This window comes from Harpia harpyja, chromosome 15 (assembly GCF_026419915.1).
Source record: "Harpia harpyja isolate bHarHar1 chromosome 15, bHarHar1 primary haplotype, whole genome shotgun sequence".
NCBI classification, from domain to species: Eukaryota; Metazoa; Chordata; class Aves; order Accipitriformes; family Accipitridae; genus Harpia; species Harpia harpyja.
Window position 1 is genome coordinate 24,523,945 of NC_068954.1, and position 24,529 is coordinate 24,548,473.

General features: G+C 36.9%; 1 protein-coding gene across 1 annotated transcript in view; it reads right to left on the reverse strand.

Annotated features, from left to right (window-relative positions):
* The window catches only part of CSMD1 (CUB and Sushi multiple domains 1), a 1,244,186-nt gene that overhangs the window by 258,353 nt on the left and 961,304 nt on the right, over window positions 1–24,529 (reverse strand). The window contains exons 22-23 of the mRNA XM_052809685.1: window positions 20,209–20,378; window positions 11,039–11,195 (exon numbers count right to left, since the gene is read on the reverse strand). Coding sequence (XP_052665645.1) covers window positions 11,039–11,195; window positions 20,209–20,378 — 327 coding nt within the window. The remainder of the gene's footprint in view (window positions 1–11,038; window positions 11,196–20,208; window positions 20,379–24,529) is intronic.

The following is a 24,529-nucleotide window of genomic DNA, read 5'->3' on the forward strand; positions in this document are numbered from 1 at the left end:
AATTTAAAAAATGGTTGTGTAATGTATTTTACATGAGTTATTTTAGAAGAGGTCATTTCAACAGTTTCCAAACGGGAAAAATATCAGAAGAAAGTGAAGATCAAACTTTGATCTCAGGGGCACACACAAATTACTTGAAATGTCTAACATTAAAAAAACCACAACCCTATATAAGGTTTTACTTTTGTATAACTATGAGAAGTATGGAACAGAATAGTATCTTTACATTTGTGTTGCTCAGATTTTATAATTAGACTGTTATAGTTCATACTTTCATAAATTTAACAGTTAGCAAATGGACAATGAAGCACCTAAAAGATCTTACATTTGAATTGCAGCAAGAAGCTTGCAAGAAAGATTTGTCCATAATCCTAGGTTTCTAAGTGCAGATCATTAACGTGACTTAAGGAACTGATTATCAGTAAGACAATTAGTTGGATAATAATGATGGTTGTTGCCCTTGTCTCATATTCATTAGCTGCAGCTTCTCTTTCCTAAAACAGAGAGGGTTAAGCCAATAATCCTAAACTGGAAATAATAATTTCTCATTCAACATGATGCCAAAGTAGGCAAGAAGGCCAAGGGTAAAGAACAGTAAGATGTTGGCTGTTCTGTTCAAGTGTCCTAAGCTTTCAGACAGGAGTTTTTGCTTGTGGGAAAATTTTGGTAATTACAGCAGCAGGAAGAAATTGTCAGTAACACTGCTGTCTACTCATGTAAAACTTGGAAAAGAGGAAATGATTCACTGCAAACCAACAGGAGTCTTTTTGTGAAAAGCAGAGGAAACGCACAAACTTTTGGAACAAATCCCAGCTAAAACACAGTAAAGCTAACTGCATATACATATAATGGCAAAGTCTATAATGGCTTCATAGAAAGAGATTTTTAAAAAAATAAGAGAGAAAGAGTTCAGGTTGAGGTGGCAAAGAAGGTAAAGAAGTTCTGTCCTTCAAGCCATTGCCTTGACAAATTCATGGAAACTGTGTTCCCACTAAGGTCTCAGACATAATGCTTCAAATATGATCACTTCTTTAATATTAAAGTAACATAATCTTTAGGCCAGCACTTCTGAGATTATGAATTGACCTGAAATCTGCTTGCAAATTTCAATCACATACTATAGCTAGGATGCATACATCAGCAGATGAGAAACAAATACCCTTAAGAAGCCTACCTAAATTGGCATCACTGAAAAATCTTACTTTCATATTCTAGAGATAGAATTTCAATATAAATGTAAAACAACACATGCATATGGACATCTATGGTGATCTCAGCTAGCTCCTCTCTTTCTCACCTTCAAGGCAAAACTCCATTTTAAACTTTGTAACACGAGATTTTAAAAAGCAGCTCTTTTCTTGATAATAGATGTGAATTGCAACAGGAAAACCTTGTGGCTTTAGATTGGATGAGAATCTCTGACCCATACACAGAAAAGCCAGGAGTCCTTCAACAGGTTATAACTGACAATTATCAGAACCAAATCAAAATAGCCTTTAACAAATTACATTTTTCACATGCTCAAATATCTTTTTTCCTTAATTGAAAATGAGAAATAGTTAACATCTTTCTTCTTTCTCACCTCATGCACAGAGGGATAATTCAGTGATTTAAGGATGATAAATTATGTAATTTTTGGAAAGTAAAAAAAATGTTTTTCTTTTGAAACATTCAGAGAGCATTTTAAGATAAAACGTTATTCATCTTATGTGTGTATATTTGCAATACGCGTGTGTTAGTTCAAACAGAAGCCTAACTTTCACCCCAAGTGTTTTTGGAGAACACAGTTTAATAATCATGGACTATTCAGCCTATACTCCTGTCACAGCATGCCACTACTGTTCTATTTTTTGCAATTCTTTCTCTTCCCAGTTTCATTCTTGCAACCTTCTTACCAATGAAGTCTCAGTCCTCCACTCCATACAGTTCCAATGTTCCTTGGAGAGCTTGTCTTGCTCTCCTCCACTCAAATGTGTATTCTAGTCTTTTTGTCTCAAACATCATCTTTCCTGATACCCCGTGATGCTGTTCTTGCCTGCTGTACTTCTCCTCAAGTCTCCTTGGTTTGGTACTGCAGCTTCCCTTATTCCAAGCTGCAGACATGGAAACATGAGAGGTTCCCATCTGTTCCCTTCCTTCTCTCTTCTTCCCTCCTCTTTAAGTCTGGCGCTTATTTCCTCGGTACTGCAACCAAACAGCACTACCCTCAATTTCTCAGGCTACCCACAAGATAGTAGGCACTGAGAACACAGGATGGTTGGTGGGTTGACCCCAGCTGGCAGGTAAGCCCCCACCCAGTTGGTCTCTCACTCCCCCACAGCAGGATGGGGGAGAGAATCAGAAAGATGAAAGCAAGAAAATTAAATGGGTCAAGACAAAGACAGTTTAGCAAGTGAAGGAAAAGAAAAAGGAAATAAAAAGCACCAACAAACAAGTGATGCAAAAGCAATTGCTTATCACCAGCAGACTGATGCCCAGTCAGTCCCCAAGCAATGGCTACTTCAGAAAAATTTCCCCATTGCTAAGCATGACATCACATGGTACGGAATATCTCATTGTTCAGCTCAGGTCAGCTGTTCCAGCTGTGAGACCTCCCACCCTAAGCCTACCTGCTGGGGTGGCAGAGTAAGTAACAGAGAAGGCCCTGACACCCTGCAAGCACTGCTCAGCATTAGCTGAGGAAAATTAACTCCATACCAGCCAAACCCAGTACAGATGGACAAACTGCTCACCTCCATCCTAATCCAGGACTGCTGAGAGTGCTCATGTAAGAAAAAAATAATTTGGAGTGCTCATTCTTAAGGTAGGACTTGCTCACATAAAATCTATCTAGCTAAAGATTTATATATTCACAAATTTGGGAAAATTTTCCTGAGATGGGCAAAACGCCAAACTGTGGCACAAACATCACCATGTCAGCATTTTCATCTCCAAAGCATGTGATAATGAAACTTTTCAACTAAAAGCTTAATACAATGCTTATATTCATCAAATAAAATGGTTTTCATTGTTTCTGTCTTAGAGAAAAGAAAAAAAAGAAAAAAGATTTGTGACCTACTCTGTTTACCAAAGTTAAATTCAGCAGTTTCATAGATGATTAAAAGAGTCTTTTAATGAAAAGTTAAAACCAACCTTAATTATACAGTGTTATAAGCCCAATATATTTTAAGTTCATACTAAGTTTTTGGGATGGGGGGGTATTGTTTGGGTTTTTTTCACTTATAAGCTTTCTGGATTAATCTATAGCTTTTTGTTTTTAAAAAAGTTCATAACATGGTACCTTATTTTGGTTTTTTGCCAAAAAATTTCAAACCTTTAAGGTATGGCTCTAAAAATACACATTACACTATACCGATTATGATGATATGAAACGATGCTTAATTTCATCTAAATTCTCTGTCTTCTGTTTGCAAACCTTTCCTTTGGCATTTATTAAAATTTACTTCTCAATTTTGCAAGTTTGTCTTTCTTTTAGATGTTTTTTCTATGCATGCAATACAGCTTACATTAATTTGGGGTTAGTCACATAATTGTACTGCTCTTAAAATGACCTGTAAATATATATATGTATAGGTTAAGAGATACTAATTTAATGATTTTTGCCTTTTGTTTATTTTTATTTAATTTTGTCTTTTACATTTTTACTGCAGTGTGTGAAGGTCCTCTTTGGAAGAGAACTTACACACCAATTAGTTACTGAAAGGAAACTACAAGAGCTTCTTTTCATTACTGGATTGTTCTGCTCAACTGACACTATACAGCTTGAGGCAAAGCCACTGTATTTCTGAATTTAAGTCTGTTTGTGTGCTAGCATAATTGACTGAGTTTGCAGTTTCAGAACATTTTCACTGACATTCTTTTAACATTTTCAATTACTGTAGAATAGGAAATGACCTAAATTAAATTTCATTTCAGGATTCTCCTAAATTAATTGCCAGATTTAAACCATTTATATGAATTTAGATTATGCTAATTCAGATTCACCTTCCATGCACTAACTCTCACTGTCCCTTGAAAGATGTAGGGGTAGAGAATGTTTATAACACAGAACTTAAACTGAAAATTAGAATTAAGTCTTTAGCAATAACAGAATACTATGAATGCCAAACCAGTGCATCATGTCTGAGAAATGTATTTCTAAATTCTTATCTTAAACTGAGAAGTGTATCTTGAGATCAATGAAAAGAATATTGTAAAACTGCTAACTAAGCATGCTAAATACAGAGGACGATAAAGGCAAATAAAAATATTAAACCTACATTTTAAAAAAATCATTCTATCAATGCACAATCGTAAATCTGTTTTCTTTTAGAAACACTAGGTAGAATTTGATGCAAGTTCTATGGAGTTGAGTACAGCTCAAGGGCCTGAATCTTGCCCACTCTTCTGGCAGAAATGATAGCCACGTGGAATTCTGCTTTCAGTGAAAAAATGGTCAAGGATTCAAAATTGGTGAAGTTAACATTAAGATCTGATTCTACATAAAATCCGCTCTCAAAAAGACAAATCTTTAGTGAGAATTTTTCTAGCCCTCATTTCCATCTTAGCACAGAAGTGCAGGAAAATGCCTAATTTCATGTCATAGGGAAATGGAGGTGTCATGTTTTAAACCCAGCCAGCAACAAAGCACGACAAAGCTGCTCGCTCGCTGACTCCCTCCCCCTGCTCCTCGGGCCTGGTGGGATGAAGAGGAGAAAATATAAAAAAACACTCATGGGTCGAGATAAGGGCAGGGAGGGATCACTCACCACTTATGGTCACAGGCAAAAGGCAGGCTCAACTTGGGGAAGAAACAAAAACAGTTTAATTCACTACCAATCAAATAAAAAAAAGGATAATGGGAAGTAAACCCAAACCTTAGAACACCTTCCCCCCACGCCTCCCTCCTTCCTGGCTCAACCCCACTCCCGGTTTTCTCTCCCTCCTCCCCGCCAGCGGCACAGGGAGTCGGGGAATGGGGGTTGGGGTTGGTTCCTCACACGTTGTCTCTGCCGATCCTTCCTCCTCAGGGGGAGGACTCCTCACTCGTCCCCTGCTCCACCGTGGGGTCCCTCCCACAGGAGACAGTCCTCCACGAACTTCTCCAATGTGAGTCCTTTCCGCGGGCTGCAGTTCTTCATGAACTTCTCTGGCATGGGTCCTTTCCACGGGCCAATCTTCAGTCACAGGCTGCTCCAGCGCGGGCTTTCCCATGGAGTCACGGCCATCTTCGGGGGCCTCCACTTCCCCACTCCCCTCCATGGGCTGGGGGGGGACAGCCTGCCATCTCACCACGGGCTGCAGGGGCATCCCCTCCTCCCCCGCTCCTCCTCCCCTCCTTCCTCACTCACCTCGGTATCCACAGAGGGGTTCCTCTCACATTCCAATCCCCCAACTCACTACCGGCTCCCCTTCCTAAATACGTTATCCCAGAGGCACTACCACCGTCACTGACGGGCTCGGCCTGGGCCAGCGGCGGGTCCGACTTGGAGCTGGGGAAGCTTCTGGCAGCTTCTCACAGGAGCCGGCCCTGCAGCCCCTCACCCGCTACCAAAACCCCACAACACAAACTCAAAACAGGAGGATACAAATAAAAGACAAGCGTTGCGGAACTACCATGGAACTTCATTTTTAATCTATAGCAGCAAATCAGGAAGAGGTGAGTGAAAGGCCTTCAGAAAGTTAAAATCTAGCTACAGAGTATACCACAAATCTCTGAATGGTTTTCAGACTTTATGAAGTCTGTAATTAGTTCTCCATGTTTCTGTAACACACAGGAGTTTGTTGTGAGGGAGAACATACTGCTGAGTGGCCCAGTGCAGCCAGGCACGTTCCTACAGATAATATCTGTCAGTATTTCTGGATGGACCCTTCCACTGACTCATCACAATGGACTCCAAGGCTTATTCTGCAGATAAGTGCAGCTTTTGCTTCTATTATATCCTGCACAGGACTGAGGAACCATGAAATTGGAACAGTGAGCGAGATAAGCTGCTCCTAAAAAAGTAGATATCTGGATAAGGACCGAGAGCAACTTCATGCTATCTATGACAGGCAACCGCCAGTGCAAGAAACTTGGTAAAAGCTCTGCAGTCTGAGAAGAATCCAAAGAGCAGTTCTACATAGTGGTAAAGTTCCTTACACATGACAACCCCAGGATACTGTCTGAGGATGGGTGGAAGGTGTCACAAATATAGACACCCATCTACTGTGAAGGAAAGAGCCTTTTCTTCTCAACTGTGTGGGAACTTTTACTGAAAAAACAAGGATGGACAAGTATTTGAACAGGAAGCACAGCCACTGCGACCTTTGTTGCAGCCTTTGTTTTGAGATATGAAGATTCTTTTAAGTGTTTTACCTTCTTTCTATAAATTTTGGACACATACATAAACCAGCAATGTCTTTAAAAGACAACCAATGACACAGCTACTGGCAAACAGAAAAAGTGAAAGTAATTTTTGCATTGACATCTACGTGCACCAAATAAGATACAGGTGAAATTACTGTGCAAGTTATCTTCACAGGAGTTAACAGTGATCACAGTATACTCGGGTATAGTGCTGAGTACTCTGTGATCTGTACAACTCCATAGAGACCACAAAGTAGTCATCATTACACAGTACTCAGAGCATCACAAAACATTTGTATATAACATGTATGATAAAGTGTGGAGGGACTGTTTTTTGTTTCCAGTAGCTAAGAAAAGTGAGACTATGCTCAAGAAATGAGGATTAAACAGTAGCAGGGAAGCGCTCGTGACACAAGTGAGAGTAAATGTAGTTCTCCACATGATGAGTGAGAACAGCCACTTCTAAAATTCCTCTTGTGTCAGGACTGGGACAGGGGACTGGTTAGACACCACAGGGAGACTGCCTGTTCATTATTCAGAGGCTGTACTGCATTGCTCCTTATTTAAAGTTGCAGTCTGTTACTTTTACCAGACAGCTGTGTTTTGCTTTTACTGCCTGTCACTGTGTAGCATCAATAAGATTTCATTTTAATTTGAATGTCAATGTAATATTAAATACTACTGACATGACGGCACAAAGCATTGGCATCTTTATACCAGAATGGCCAAATCTTCTAACTAAGCAGTGAACAGGAAAGGTAGTTCCAGCTGTGGGAATGCCTATGGCTACATCTTTTCTTCCCCACAAAAACTAGAGGTGTCTCAGGGAGAAAATTTCAAATTGGATGGGGAAAAAAAACCCAACGCAAATTATAAACCTGAATTATGAAAGAAGAACTGACATTTTCTCAACCAAAATAAATAACTGTCACATGAGACAGTTGTGGCTACAACATGTATAAACTTATATTTTTACATCCAGATCTCTATTGATGTCCTCTACTCTTAGGGAATGAAAGCCATCTTAAAAGTCTTTTTTTGTTCCTTGGGTTTTACAAACACTTCCCATGATGGTTAAAAAGAAAAATATATTGGGGTGGGGGGCAAAGAAAAACTTTGCTATTTTTGCAAGCTCTGTTTGAGAGAAGTAAGAAATAACAGAAAGGAAAATTTGTACAATTTTGGCTTCATTCTTAAGACTAAAATAATCCACTATCTTCTCATATTGAAAGACTCTCTTACTTCTTATGTCATTGGTATATAAAAGATATTTACAATGGAATAATCTATTGAAACCTGAGATCATCTTCAGGTAAAAAATTTAGTCCCATCAAGCTTATGTTGTCATTTCCTCAGCACTGAGATATGAATGCTCACAGTCATTCCCTCTGACACCAGTGTAGAGGTACTATAAGTGAAAACAGGCACTTTCTCTTATTCATCCTAACATATTTTCATGCTAGTTTTAAGGAAGTGGCTTTATATAAACTTGTTTTACATGAAGTAGACAAGTTTTCTTCTCTGTTCCTGTTGTTTTTTTCTCCTCTGGTAGACTCAGATTCAGCTATTGCTGAAATTACAGTTTCATTGACTCTCATTCATATGTACTTACCCTGCCAATCTCAGGCTAAAATATTTTAAAAAAATGTTATCGTCTCCATTTTTCTGAAGCAGTTTCCTTAAATACAATCACTATAATTTTAGGCCTCAGTCAAAGTATTTTCTTAGTTTCTCAAAGCAGTTGAGAAAGAGTACAGATTTTTTTCAGGATCCTTTCCAGTAAAAAAATCTCTCTCCCCATTGTGCTGAATCCATTTCCTTGAAATCATCTTGTAGTTATACATCAAAAAAAAAAATTACTATAATTTCTAGCTTCCCTTCAGTATTGTTCTTACCCTGAAGCAATTTCCTGTGTAGCAGATTTCATTAGAACTTGAATCCTTTAGATTTCCTTTTAATATCTGCTTATATTCTGATTTCTGCAATTTATACAAACAACTCAGATTCTGAGTTTATAGAATTCTGTTTTATTATGTCAGTAATAGGATTCTGAAAACAGAAATAAAAGTTTCTTTATCCACATTTCTGTTCTCATGGATCATTAGCTTTTTCTTCCATTATATTTGTAAATTTAACATCATCCACAGAATTCACAAAGTTAAAAAAGATGGAAAGGTAGTTGCACAGAACTGAAATAGTAAACTTTTAAGTTAGTCTTTATAATAATTGCAATGATTCTAAAATTCAAGCTTTGAAGCTGCACTAATCTTAATTTCAATAGCATTAGTGGGAAGAAAAGTACTTCAAAGACCAACAATTAAGTGCAGTTGATGTATCCCTTGTGGGCAGCAAGAACTCAGCAACCAGATAGGGAATAACCAGAATTGATTTACCACTAGATTTATTACACCATCGCTTCTCCCAGCTCTTTCTAACAGTCTTATGATATTCATTATTCAGTTTCATTCACTCCAGCATATATATTTCTTATTTCCTTCAGTGAGACCACATTTTAACACTCTTTTAACTTTTTTCTTTGTTTTAGTAATTTTAAAGTATCTGGCATTATATTTCAATCTGAAAAGTGAATAAATAAACTGCAGAGTAATCTCAGGGAAGTTAATTTGAGCTGTAAACTACAGCTTGATTAATCCAAAGAGATAATTATCATTTTGTGTTTGATGTATTTATCAAATGCAAAATGGACACATTTGTTTAGTAACTGCATTGGAACTGCACCAAAAACTCCATTCCCATCAAATAATGAGCATAAATTTCTGTTATATCTGATCTTTTAAATAATGCTAGGCTTGGACTCATTCAGAAAAAGAATGGGAGTCAGCACTGCAGCCAATTTTCAAAGCATTCCAAAAGAATGCATCTTCTGCTTGTATCAATTTATAAATGGTGAAAAGTCCCACACTGAAGTGTTTGGAAATAACACAGAATATGTTTTCTTGTTACAGTTGATGGAAATCACCTGGTTAGATGGTCACTATCTCAAAATGTATTATCTTGAATTTGGCTTCCTGAAAATACATGTGAAAAGTAAGGAATTAGACTGTATTTACAAATGGGGACTGTCTCATGTGAGAGCTGGCAGGAGGAAAAGTCATTACAGAGAAACATTTCAACAGGAACTGCCGCAAATTGATCACATATGATACACTAAATGAGATATCTGGCAACAAAAATAAAAAAGTAAAATGTTATGAAGAGATCGGAAAGTGAGTTTTGCTTCTGTACACAATATTGTTAAGATTACTGTTAGAAGACTCTGTCAAATTCTGCCTGCACACTTCAGAAAATGTGAAAATACTTGGAAGAATAGAAAGCAGAGATTCAAAACTAATCAAACAGCCAGGAAAAAAAGTCTTAAGACATGAATGTTAGCTTACATATTAAAATCTGGTACAGGAGAGCAAATCTTACTAGAATTGTGAACTGAAGTGTAACAAAATCAAGCTATTGGATGCAGAAATTAAGCCAAATTCCATCTTTAAACAAAATGCTATTTCTAAATGGTAGGTGGAACTGATCACTGCAACAGGATTTGAAAGGAACTGATTCAAGTCACTTGAAACCAGAGGCCTTAAAACAAGATTATTTTTAAAACAAATGTTTTGTTCCTTTTTCCAAAGGAAAGATTCTACAGTCTCTTTAGGCAAATCAGAGTAGATTTGCCTAGTAGTTCTTTCTGGATTCTGAAACAAAATGAAAGAATATATACTATTTAAATTTAAAAGAAAAAAAAAATCATTTTAACACTTTTCATCTAGCCAGAGAAACCTTCCTTTCCTTTATGGTTCTGTAAGAAAAAACCGCTAAAAGTAGGATGATAAAATTTCAGATTTACCAGGCACAGCAGAAAGACAGAAGGGAAAGTGAATGACTTCTGCTTTTTCCACAGCTGGCTCCAATCCAGAGGGAAACCAGCAGATGTACTAGAAAGAGCTATGATTCCATTTCTGTGCCACCGTGTGATGTGGTGCTCTGCTCTGCAGGATTCAACAGGAGCTCATGGAAGCTGATGTGAAAGGCAATAAATTGAAGGCAAAGGGAACTTGGAGATTCCTTGAAACCTGGACAAAATATCTCTATGTGTGTTGGAAACAAACTAGTTATCCCCAAAGTTATCCCCCCCAAAAGACTCACTTTTTTGCCAGCTAAATTACTTAAATTAATTACATGCAAACTGTGGGACAAGTGCACTGTTTGTCAAAACTTATTCACTCAGGTCTCCTTCCAACATACTTCATCCTGATCCTGACAAGCAGCCAGGACACATTAAGAGTGTGCACCCAGGCACACTGTATTCTTTTTATTCTCATTTGTACTCTTTTTTATTTTTTTAATTTGACTGCAGAGATTGAATGTTCCATTTTTAAAATCTGTCTCTGTATAAGTTTTCTGCTACAGTGTAACACTAATATATTCAACCAACATGTCACAATTTACTCTTTTTCAAACCCCACTGCTAAGTCTTCAAAATAATAAAGCTTTCTAAATTTGAAAGGTTACAGTTTTGCTTTTAGTAATTTTCTTGAATTACTAACACCTATCCAGCCATGTAGACAAGTAAAATTCAGTCTCCTAACCACAGTACATTCTAGGAAATTACCTTCACCATTCCACGAGAAATCACTGCAGCTGAGAAATACACATTTCCCCACAAAACAGTCAATCAGACCATATTTGTGAGCTACTTACTCGTGTAAGTGAGCTGAAATCCTTGGTCAGTATCAGATCCATTGGTGTTAAACTCTATCCACAAATGGTTAGAGGTGCTATTAAGGATAACTCCCATCATGTCATTTTTGGTGAAGGATCCCAGAGAGCGTGAAGAACTGTCTTTTCCATCATACACCTTGTAGAAACAAAATAATAGTATGAAACTGGACATCAAATCTAAATTTTTGAAAAACTTTAGTTTATCTTTATACAATATTTCCAAAGTTAGCTATATATCACCAATAGTTTATCCAAAAAGTTAATGTTTCCATTTTGTGAGCTACATACCACTTGGTTATGCAGTTCAGTGAAATATAAAATATTCTGTCACCCTTAAGGTGTTATACAGTCTTTTTTCCTTTCCTGAGTTCATCTTGAATGAAATTAATATTTATATGCAACTCTATCTTCTGAGGTTTCATTCTGAGGATTTCAGATTATTTTTCACGATTATTCACAAAGGCTAACAGAAGTATAATTTCAGAAATCACCACTGAAGTAAGGCTGTAGGAGGTAAACCCTTACAGCCTACTCTGTTCTCTCCTGTCTGGAGATATCAACAGCAGAACTGAGGTATTAAAGTCAATCTGTCACCTGTGTATTTCAGACTCTGAGCCTGCAGTAAATTTTGTTTTACTATAGGTTTTAACAAAGAAAGATAGGTCTTCAGAAAGATATGTGAGTCTATTTCCAAACTAAGTGTAGAGATGTTCTTATTTACGATGTTACTTTATTGAAAACTATCAATAGAGGACAAAATCAACAATACCTCTGCAATTTTTCAAATCCTAGAATGAATAAGAATGTCTTTTCAATTGTTCACTAATATAGGACAAGTACAAAGAGTTGGCTCAGGGGTGAAAAATTATTTTTGCTTATTGCAAAACCTTGAAAGCCATAAAGTGCCAAAATGGTCTTCTGTGAGTTTTTTGTGTGTCAAGATGAATTAAAAAAAGCTAATTTCTTCTTTAAATTAAATAAATCACCCATACATTCTCATGAAAAAATAGGCAAGTATGAAGTGTGTTTCCTACTTCCAAAACATATACCATACCTCATGTGGATGCTTATATAAAGGAAGTCATGAATCTTAACAGCTGGTTTCTAATAAGAAGTAAAAGATAATTCTCCCTGATCTCATATGACCTAGAGTGACTGTAGACAACTAGTGCAAAAGCTACAATTACAGTAAATATCTTAAACTCTGGATCTTCATCTCTCCATTCTCAGACCTTGTGGTAGAGTGAGGATTTATGCTGATTCCAGCCAGAAGCAGGCAGTGACCTATTCAACAATATAAATTGCTACAATTAAGTCACAGACACTTCTTCCTATTTGAATGTCCAGTTAGATCTATTAATGAAATTTAGAAATGCATCTTTTGAGAGGACAGACCACTGCAACTACATTTATGGATGATGACCAACAGTTAAAAGCAGAGTTATCTTCTCAGTGGAGCAAATACCAGCATACCATCATTATAGGTGAATGTCTTGAAAGTACCTCATTCATCTCAAGTGCCGACATGAATGAAATAACAACAACATCCATAAAGATTTTTTAAGATAAAAGCATAAATTCATTTTAATAAACATACACAGATATAAATAATAACCTTCCCTAAAAGAAGCTTTTGAAAAATAATATATTATGCTAGGTATTGATAAAACAATACATTCTTTCCTTATTACTAAGGCAAAGATTGTCTTATATCAGGGCACATAGATGAGCTATTGGAAGACACAATTGTATTTAAGATTCATGTGAGCAGTAACACATAGTTAATGTCTACCTCTTGGCAGGAATAAGACTTTAAGCTGTACTAAGAGTATCTGAAAAATGCTTCCAAGCTTCTACCATTGTCCTGGGCCAGAACTACAGATCACTTTCACTGACTAATTACACTTTATTTATCAGAGCTAGAAAACTATTGTACAAAATAAATAAGCATTCATTCACCATAAAATTTGTTTTTCAATAACATTCTGTTCATATATATTATGCAAAAAGCTCAGATATATTTTACTTGGTTTGAGAGCTGTTGCTTTGGATGGCATGATCTATTTTTAACTGTAATTAATAAAAATGCTATCTATGTTAAAAAAAAGTGATTTTTATTCATCTTTAAAAAAAAAAACAAACTGCTAATTACTACAGTTGTCCTTTAGACATTCTGTTCCAACAGTATTCTACCTCCCTGTTACAGATACTCTTCCTACCTGAGGATCAGCAAGTTAAATAATAGTATCTCTCAACATGAATCCAGACACAAATGAAAACATTGTTTTATGAAATAAAAATGAGATAAGAGGGATCATGTGAAAGCAGCTGTAAAAAAATCTGTGACAATTTTTAACTGGTGATACTTGTCCAGCTGTTGTTAACATTATAGACATAAGTAGGTACATGTCTACTCTTGTAATTGAAACAGTGTTAGTGAACAAATATAAGCACTGAATCTCCACTGTCTATACTGATAACTTGTTCGAACTATCCCTGGGAAAGAAAAAGCGTTTTCCCTAAAAATTCTTGGTCATGATTTGGTAATTAGCGTGGGCCAAGGACCATTCCCAATAGGCAGCTTTTGTGCAACCATTGTGCCTGTCTCCAGAGCCAGAGAACACATTTAATATACTAGTCTAGACATTATCACTATTAACTCATATATAGTATGCTTCTTTAACTCATTTAGGAGAACCCATTTGAAATATAATTCACATGCTACAATTACTATTTTCTCTGTCATGAAGAAAAAAGGAAGGTCTATTTGACCAAATAAATGAAAGACATGAAATTACATTCTGGTTTTCCTCTTACCTCTAACAAATTCACAGTGATTGCATTATAAAGATTTCACCATAAGTAGCCACTTTAAAGAATTATGAAATTTCAAGTGGCAGTTAAAGCAGGGAGATCGGGAAGCTGAAGTGTTAGTGAGTGAGAAAGGATAAGCTTTAAAATAAACAGATAATCCAGGTACTCAGTTTTGCCATTTGCCTCAAAATGGTGATTCTGTTTCTATTTCTTTACTTGAGTTCAGATTTCTTTCCTGCTAATTCAAGTTCAAACTTTGCCACAGCTATGGAAAGCTTTGCCCACGACTTACAGTCCTTAACCTGCATGTATTATCCTTGAAAGCACTAGATTTGACCCTTCCTCATGCACTGGTCTTACTGATGTCAGAAGTACCCTTGCAAATTATGTTATTCCCTATGTACCACAGCCTCCATATCCAGCGTCAATATTCCCACTTGTACCAACAGTAAACCTAGTTGCATATATACAGCCAAAGGTGGTTTATATTTTCAAAGCCAGTAAACAGTGCCAGAGTCCAGTCACCACAACTTGATTGTCTACACAGTATTTATTGTCAGTACATCCTTGGCACGCATTTAATGCAGACTTACTAACAAACACCCTCACAAATCTTTCCAGAGAAAGCATTAGTGCAGGAGCTGCATAGGCCAGGGACTGTTTCTGAGAGACAGTTTGAGTGAGCCACCTTGTTTTGTAAGATTAGAGAGTTTAACGTTATGGATGTAGTCAAACTGCGGAAGCTGGCCTCGGGGGCAGCAGGGAATGATCACAGCTTTGTTTGGAGCACTAGGATAAATGTAGCCAGAGCATTTAGGGATGCCCCATTTCACCTAAACATTTGTGAGGAACTAAAAGGGAAGTGCTTGCTCTACTGCTGGGATTAAAATATGCAGGCAAGAGAAGAGGACAGTGCTACAATTATTCATGAGGTGAAATGCTCTAGTAACAGTGCTAATGTATCTGCACCTGCTGTGGGAACGTAAAAACAGACACTCACCTGAAGGAGAAGAAAATGCTGGCTAGATTTTCTTAAACTCCACTTTCTCATTCTGACAGTAAAAAGAAATTACTTACAACTAAATTGCAGTTTTCCTTAACTGTGGAGATCTTTATGGCATAAAATCATCCCAAAGGGAAATGCTTTTAAAATATTGCTTCGATGGTACAAGAGATAATTCCTGTATAGCTTGCTGACATTGTTATGCATCTTCCTATATACATTCCTAAATCTTTTCATTACACCCTCATGGAATTCTTAGCAATCCTACCTCAAACAAATAGTGATATTATAAACTTCATAAAACATTCTTGCTGGGTTGACCTTGGCATTATCGGGATTGTTTCTTACACTTTTTTACTCACTCCTCTTTCTCATACACTACTGTGCAGCATCTTTTGCCCTTTCTTAAGTACGTTTCCCCCGAGGCAGCCCGGCCTTGTCTGCGGGGCTGAGCGGTGCCCTGGGGTGGGCGGGTTGGAGCCGGCTGGAACCGGCTGTGTCCGGCTCGGGGCAGCCCCGGCTGCTCCTCACAGAGGCCGCCCGGCAGGTCCCCCACTAACAAAACCTGGGCACCTGCACCCAATGCAACATTACGTATGTACATATTTTCTTTAAAAAGATATTCAGATGGGAAAATGCCCTATATTTCAGCACAAGGTTTATAAATATTCTTAAGCCTTAGTGCATCCCTCACAAGCTGCCTGCAAGGCAGTCTTGGGGCTTTCTTCTGTGCAAACACAAGATAGAAGGCTGTTTTTTATAACATATTTTGCTCATATTTAGGGTAAAGATAGGAAAGAAAACAAACTTCAGAAATCCAGAGCCCTGCCAAAGCTGTGGGAAAGGTAAGCCTTTGGAGAGTGTCTTAATTTCCCAATTGCTCAGACTGTAGATCTGGTCAGAGCACATGAAAATTTATTTCTGTCTCACGTGCTCAGATCTCCTTCCCATGCAAATCAGGACAGGAACAGGAAGAGGGAGAAGAGAGTAGATAGTATATATTTGTTTAAACTAGGCATTAACTGAAGCATACAACCACAGTTAAGGCACATTTCTCTCTACAGCTTCCTGAGGAGAAGAAGTGGAGAGGGAGGTGCTGAGTTCTTCTCCCTTGTATCCAGTGATAGGATGCGTGGGAATGGTTCAAAGCTGAGCCACGGGAGGTTTAGACTGAACATTAGGAAGCATTTCTTTGCTGAGAGGGTGGTCAAACACTGGAACAGGCTTCCTAGAGAGGTGGTCGATGCCCCAAGCCTGTCAGTGTTTAAGAGGCATTTGGACAATGTCCTTAATACCATGCTTTAACTCTTGGTCAGCCCTGAATTGGTCAGGCAGTTGGGACTAGATGATCTAAAATATTCTCTTCTCTTCTATTCTATTTCTGAATCATTTTAGGGAGTAAAATAAAATAAAATAAAATATTATGTTAGCTGAGAATGAACTCATCCTTCCTGCTGAAAAATTAGGTGCTGTAGTCCATAAGATATTTCCCTTTTTCCTACCTGATATTAAAAAGCCTAATTTCTTTGAAAAAAATGTAAAAATAAAATGGAAAAGAAATGCAATAGTGACCTGATAAATTGTTGAAGAAGACAAATATATGACCGTGTATGAAGGAGAAGACATCACTCCACATGTACACAAACAAAATTGACGATTAGTCCTAAAGATGGTGTAGCACTGAAATATGAGTTTATAGAGGACTGAAGAAGGTTAAAAACAAAATAGAGGACAGTATTTTGCCTCTGTATATAGTACTGCCTTGTAGTATCCATTTCTTGAGTTTTCTATTTAGTTCTGGTCTGTGCATGGGCAGAAGGGCAGAGTAGAGCTGTGGAAAGTGCAGACCCAGGCAATGATTGAGGAGCAGCTGCCTTGGAAATAGAGACTAAGTTTGGACAGAAGAAGGCTTAACAGGGATATGATCAAGGTTTACAAAATCATGAAGGCATTAGAGAACATGAATACAAAACTATTCATCAAATCCTGTATTGTTAGAGCAAAGGAGTACTTAATGAAACTTGATGTTTCATTAATCAACTAACGATGTTGATTTCAAAGAGATGAAAGAATCTACTTCTTTACACAGTACATAGTGAAATTCTAGGATTTGCTGTCATAGGAGAGGCTTCTAGCAGTATCAACTAATTTAAAGGACTACCAAAATTCAAAGACAACATGTCAGTAGAGGATGGAAGAGACAGCAAAGTGTGGCCTAACTTAACCCAACAGCTGTGGATGTTGGGGGAGTGTAAGGGCAATGGAGCCAAGCTTGCATATTTTACCTAAATAAAACCACCTATCACTATTATCAAGAAAGCATATTGAGCTAGGTGGACCACTTGGTTCAACTCAGCAAGGTAACTATTATGTTTCCAAGATAACTGTCATTGTTGTGGAAACAAAAATTCTTCATGCTGGCTTCCTGTACTAGGTTGCTGGAATGTTCTCTCCTTTCAGCTAGCAGGCTTTAAATCATCACAAAGTGTCTTTTTAGTGGTAAGCAGGCAGGCAGTATCATCTCATGATGCATGGCAAGACTGGAAAGAACATTTCTTTCAGTCTAGAAGAATATCTCCTATAGATTAACTAAAGAAATGAGAAGCTGACAAGTTTATAAAACCTGAATACTAGACATACTTTAGCCACTAATATAAACAGAGCTAGGACACAAGCCCAAACATTAACATTCAATTGTGCACTCTGTTCAACCTCTAGAACATTTTCAGTCAAGATTTTGGCCTGCTCCTTTTGGCAGTCCTCTGGACAATGCCTGGGTAAGTTTGAGGGCTAGATCAAGGGCTGATTCCAATGGAAATATGAACAAGGACATCCTGGCATGGGAGTGGAGAAGAAATAGACTTTATTTTTATAAATGCAGGTTACGGAGGGTATAGGGGCAGAGAGTTTAATTGTATAAATGGAAGTTGTGCTGTGCCAGTTGCCTCAGAACCAGAGAACAGGCTTTGCAGTACAGACATCACCACAATTTTGCCTTTGCTTCCTTTGGATCCTCAAGAGTATTGTGCTAATAGATCTATGAAAGAAGAAAGTATCTAACAGATTGCTCAGAACAGCTTTCTCTCAGGCAAATCTTTCTTATATCCCCAGGGAATATCTCTAAGTATGCTTCATATTACTCATGAAATGTTCTGAAGGATAACTGAGTTTCTTAAATGTTTGTTTAGAGTCTTCTAAGGATCTTTTTGTTCAGCTAGTTTATTAAATTATTTATAAACTTGATATGTGCAAAGCTTCTGGGAGACTTATGTACCATATTCAAGCAGCTCAGTGGGTGTCATGGTTTAACCCCAGCCAGCAATTAAGCACCACGCAGCCACTCACTCCCTCCCTCCCACCCAGGGGGATGGGGGAGAGAATCAAAAAAAGAAGTAAAACTCGTGGGTTGAGAGAAAGACAGTTTAATAGGACAGAAAGGAAGAAAATAGTAATAATAATAATGATGATGATGATGAATATACAACACAAGTGATGTACAGTGCAATTTCTCACCACTCACCGACTGATGCCCAGTTAGTCCCAGAGCAGTGATCCACCCATCCCGGCCAACTCGCCCCAGTTTATATACTGGGCATGATGTCACATGGTATGGAATATCCCTTTGGCCAGCTGGGGTCAGCTGTCCTGGCTGTGTCCCCTCCCAACTTCTTGTGCCCCTCCAGCCTTCTTGCTGGCTGGGCATGAGAAGCTGAAAAATCCTTGACTTAGTCTAAACACTGCTTAGCAACAACTGAAAACATCAGTGTGTTATCAACAGTCTTCTCATACTGAACCCAAAACATAACATTATACCAGCTACTAGAAAGCAACTTAACTCTATCCCAGCCGAAACCAGGACAGTGGACAATTAAGTCCTTCCTTGTCTGCTGCATCTGTTCAGAGCAAAAATACTTTTGGGGATCTGCACTGTCCTATCATGGAAGATGGGAGCAAAGGACAGTATAGATTGCACATTTTGCCCACCTACTCAATTCTCTTTTATCTAAAAGGAAAACCATCGGCCAAGGTCTTGCAGTGTTTCATCCATGGTGGCCACACAAGCATGGAGGCGTTTATTATCAATGATTTTGTGGGTAAAGATGGAGAAAATGCTGTTCTTTTGACTGTAACTTTCTAATACTACTGGGGATTCTAAAAGTTTTGCTTATTTCATGCTCTAATCCAGTCTGTACTTGCTAAAAAGAACAGGTATGATAACAAAGATATGCATGTTTATATTAATAAATACTTAAAGGGAAGTCTGGTTTTTTTTTTTTCTCTCCCCACCTTCATTGTATCTCTAAATGCCTTGTACTTTGCAGGACATGTATAACTTCAAATTGAATTGTCACACTTATTTACATAAGGAATCTCTTAAGATGACAAAATGGATAAAAGCATGGCCACCAAAATTTGATCAATAACAATGATATCTTTAAACTCCTTGTGGGAAGCATTCAGTGCAAATAAAAATAGTAAAATCAAGTTAAAAATGTAGACAGCAATTTCTAACATGTTAAATGGTTGCTGTGAGATCCTCAGAAAGCAAGTTGCTAACTGAATTCTGAATACTTGGTGATTGAAGTATCAATTAACTCTGAAAATTTAGAGACATAAATTTGAAAGAATAATTTAATGTATGCTCAGCACTTCAGATGAATGTCATGATTTTCAGTACATACAAGTATGCAACAGCTATTAGTAAGACAAGACAAATTATGGCCACGGTGTAGAAATGTACATTACATGTTCAAAATCTGTACATATTTAGGCTGTGTTTCAAAGGCTATATACAGCACAAAAGAATGAAAACCATCTTCTGTAATTACAGTTTTAGTCAATATTACAATGCTATATGTTAGCTAGATTTTTTCTATTCAAATGAACAACATAATTAATTTGAAACAAAAACAAAAAAAAGTTCTGTGCAAGACAAAACAAGAAAATAAAAGTGTACCAAAATTAAAACCTGTCCTTTCTTAAGTAATCACTGTGCTACACATATAAATATTGCTGCAAACAGAAAATAATATAGATACTTTAGTATTCGAAATCCAAGTTCACATTTTAGGTTTTCTTTTTAGAATTTAACCCACTGTAAACAGCCTAATACTTCTATAAATGTAACTGAACTCTTAATGTCACCTATAGTCCCTTTGAATCTAGTATAAATAATTAAATCTAGTATAAAGAAAGTGATGCTATCCACACAGAATTTATTAATTTTGTGTCAGAAAGTGAAATGAAAATAAAAATAATTGGTGTTAAAAGCAGAGTTGTTATGCAATGCGAATGTTGAGAATGGTAGAAAGTGACATTATTTTCTTTTTACCTTAACAATATCTCCCTCATGCAGCTGAAAGCTCCTGGCTCTGAGATGGATCCCTTTTCCAGCCTCTGTTTCAATTTTATAGATACATTCATGGTTGTTGTCATAATTAGATGGAAAATTTGGAGACAGCAAGGTTCCTTCATTTGCAGAGACAGTTGCTCCACATTCAGCTAAAGAAAACAGACACATTTAAAAAAAGAAGTGAATTATCCATTTCAAGAAAATATGGGTTATTTGCAGTAATAGTTAGACTCTGTGAAAACTCTAGTGGGCTATCTAGGAAAAGTATATTTCTCTCAGATTTCATCTGTAGGACCAACTCCTAGAAACCCTAGCAAAGTTGCTATCTGTCTCCTGCATTTCACTGGGTACATTTATTATGTGCACTTACGTGCTTTCACGTAATTCCCTTTACCTCCAATTTATACCGTGGTCCTCCCATCAGACTAATCTATAATGCAGGTTAGCTGGATTCCATAAAAATTGGATGTTTTGTTGAAATATTGTTATTGTGGTAAGATTTCAAATAAATGTAACATTGATTTTTACTTCCCTATTCAGCTTTACAAACAAGTACTAGAAAAAGCAGACAATAAGCTGCTGAGATAAAAGAATCTGGCAATAAATCAAGAGCATTCAAACATGTTTTTCTCCACCAGGAATAACAACAAAAAAGTAAAAAACAAACCAACATTTACTGACATCAGTCAGGGCCAAGCAGACAGCTCCCTTCTTTTCAATGTAAAGAGTAGGTGAGTCTTTTTCACAGCTATCTGTAATACGAACTTACTGACACTTTCAGGAGTAGACATTTTTGTCATTGCTCCCCAGTAAAGAAAATAATAAAGTGTAGGAAGAGTGGTATGTTCCAGCTCATGGGCTCAGTTTGAGTTCTGAATAAAGACTAATAAAATTATTCCAAATGTGCAGTATAAATTTCAGCACATAAATGAAAACATGCAAACAGATAGAAAATAATATTGGTGTGCTGTTCAAACAAATATTCAAAATGCTTAAAAATGGCCTAAAAATACCTTATAAAATCCCACAGTAACAGTAACATACTAATATTAATCTACAATTTCTTTTAAGGTGCAAGAGATTGGTATTTATATCTCATTGTTCAGTCTAAAGATAAAATATACCATGTGTGAAATACAGATTTTGACATAAACGTCATTCAGACCTCATTCAGACTTTGGTAAAAACCTTTTATAACATTTAAAATAATAATAAAATAACACATAATTGTAAATCAACAGATGTATTTTATAAAAGATGTGATAGGTTTAAAAAATATGTATTTTTCTATAAATATTAAATAGATTTTTAGGTTTCATAGGACATTAAAATATTCATTTTTGGAAGTGTGTGGAGTTTACAATTTTAGGTAAAACTGAATATAGTTTAACAAGTATATATGTAACGAATGATTTTGAAAATATAGTGTAAAGATAGATCAGAAAATAATTCATTTAAACATATTCAAGAAGAAATGTATCTTTCATATTTACAAATAAACAAACTAAAAATTTTCTGTTTACATTTCCGAGTCCTTCACAGACATCATCAAATTTATATGCTTCCTGCTTTTGAAAAGTCTAAAAACAGTGACATTTTCTGTATTTTAGACTTCCTCCCTACAATAAAACTGAAGAAAAAAGGAAGGAAGAAGGAGAAGGAGAGGAAGGCAGGAAGGGATGGAGGGAAGGGGAAAGGAGGGAAGGAAATATGAAAGGGGGGAAGAAAGGAAGCGGAGGGGGAATGAGATAGTCACAGTCTTACTTGGAGTCTTATTTCTACTCTACATTTGGGATCTCCTTAGGCAAAGTGAAGAAGGAAATCACCAGTAAGCTGGCTCTGGATCTTTGGTTTCGTGCACAGTTAGAGTTCATTTGCTATTTTCAGGTAGAGCTTTATGTTCTCCCCTTCCTTAGCTTACTTAGGCTCTGAGCTGCATTATATTTATTAGGCAGAAGAGTGTTGGGGAGTAAGAACTCCTGCCACCAAACTTCGGACAGCCAAACTCTTCCTTTGTTGGGGACTGTGAGATGCACCGGGTATTTCTAACATGTTTAAAGTCAGTTTACTTTGTCTAAATGTTTCAAAGAACCGTAGCAGACTGACAAATGAATGAGATTTTTATTATTGATACTTCTTTGGTAAAGGATCTTTCAAATATATGATACATACTACATATGGTTACATATACGTATCTCTATATATTTGTGTGTACATATTCATATGTAGCTATTTTTGTCTTTGATTTTTAGGAAGGAGGTGGAACTAATTAAGTTTACAAAATGTGATTCAAAGCAATGCCAACATTAGTGCCAGACATGTTTAGACCCATACTACTCCATGTCTTCTTGTGTTTACGACACCAGTACTCTACACAAGCCTTCTGCAAACAAGTGTTTGCCCAAATAAAGATCTATGCAAAAGTATCTATGATGTTCCCTTAGGCTGCATTGGTATCTTATTATCTACCTCCTTCAAAGAACTGGACAATATAGAAGTAAAATGCTGAAGAGGAGAAGATAATAAGAAAATGTTATGGAAGCAAAGGTTTTTTTCTTACATAACATTCATACAGTATTCTACATTTTGTTTCAGTGATGGACTGTAAACCACTAAGACCTATGCAGTAATTTAAAAAGTGTACAATGGGCTTTCTCTAATCTAGAACTGGCCAAATTTCCTGCTCCGATAAGTCTATGTTCCAAAGTTCAAAACCACGGTAATTTAAATATGAGAATAAAAGTACTGATGTATAAGATGAGCGATAATGACGGTTACGAACTCAAGTTAATATGATATTACTACCCCTCTAAAGTACACTATATTCTGCAAGCAGCAGACATGCTTTCTGCTATGAACAATTAGTTATTTACTAAAATTCAATTACATTGCAAAATTCTTCGAACGCAAGTTGACACTCAAATACCTCCAACCCATGTTGTACAACCGTACTCTGTTTTCAGTGCATACCACCCCTTCTCAAATACCTTGCAAATATTTGACAGCTATGCAGTTTCATAAGGTCCTGTCATTCCCTTCGTTATCATGACAAAGGATTGCTCATGTCCTCTGACCAGTCAAGTTTCCTAGCTCATCTCATATCAGTCAGTAAATCACTGACACAGGCCCCAGAAAAAGGTTTCCAAAGCAAAGCAAGCCCTTCTTTGCAAACTTCCCTCCCTCAATAGGAAAATTATACAAAACGTGTCACAGTTCAGGTTAAGGTTTTCTTGCCACTTTTTGCTAATATTAAGATACCAGGTTAAGGCCACGTTTAATCCCCCAATTTCTTGACCTGGCGATTTAGGTGACTTTTTTTCAGAGAAACATTGGCCTCATCCATGGAAAGATTCCTTTCTCTCCAGACCATCCAAGCTATTGGAGATCTGGTGTCCTGATGCCTGAAATCTCTTTCATTTGTGATCAATGCCCAGATACACAAAGGACCTTGTGCTCTAAGGACTTCAACTGAGTATTTTTCTAACTGTTCCTACACACTGCAATCCAGAACTGCATGAGGTCCCTACACATAATGAGGTACTAGAAACTCAAAAAAGCAGCCATGAACAGCAATACTGAGTCTGGTCTTGTCAGCAGTAAAAGCTTATGCAGTCAAAGGCATCTCTCCCCTTCAAGGCCCTAATATTTTACTCAGCAGATAGGAAATGTCATTTTTTTTTTCTTTAAAAATATATACAGTAGCTGATACTGCTGCTGCTTTTTTATACAGTAATTAACACACGCAGCCAGAATGCGTGACACCTAAATTCAATTCAGTTTGCCTCTGGGGATTTAAACATGCATCTCCTATGACTTCTGCTTCACATAAAGGGATTAGAAAATCAGTTAGTCACAAAGTGAGCAAATGTTGGCTAACCTCTTTAGCATAATGGTATGGCATTAAACAGGGGAGGAGGAACACTTTTTCAAGGAAGTTCATACATTAAACAGTTGGGAAATAAAATTCTGAAATAAAACAATGAATCAACATTCACTGTTACCATGTGAGTACCAAACTACTAGACTGGAAATATATACTCATCTTAACTTCCATTTTCATTGCCTCAATTAATCTTTAATTCTCTATGCAAAATGAAACAACAGCCTTTAGCCATATTGGCAAGATAATTCTCCTAGGAAGCATCATATATAATTTAAAGTTCTTTTACAGAAACAAAGGAAATGAAGCCACATCTCTTACATTCTTGATGAAAGATCAAGCCATGAAATTTTGCGTAAAAAAGTGATATGGCTCATCCACCTATGGTAAATGAAAAATAAAAAACTGCTAATCACTCTT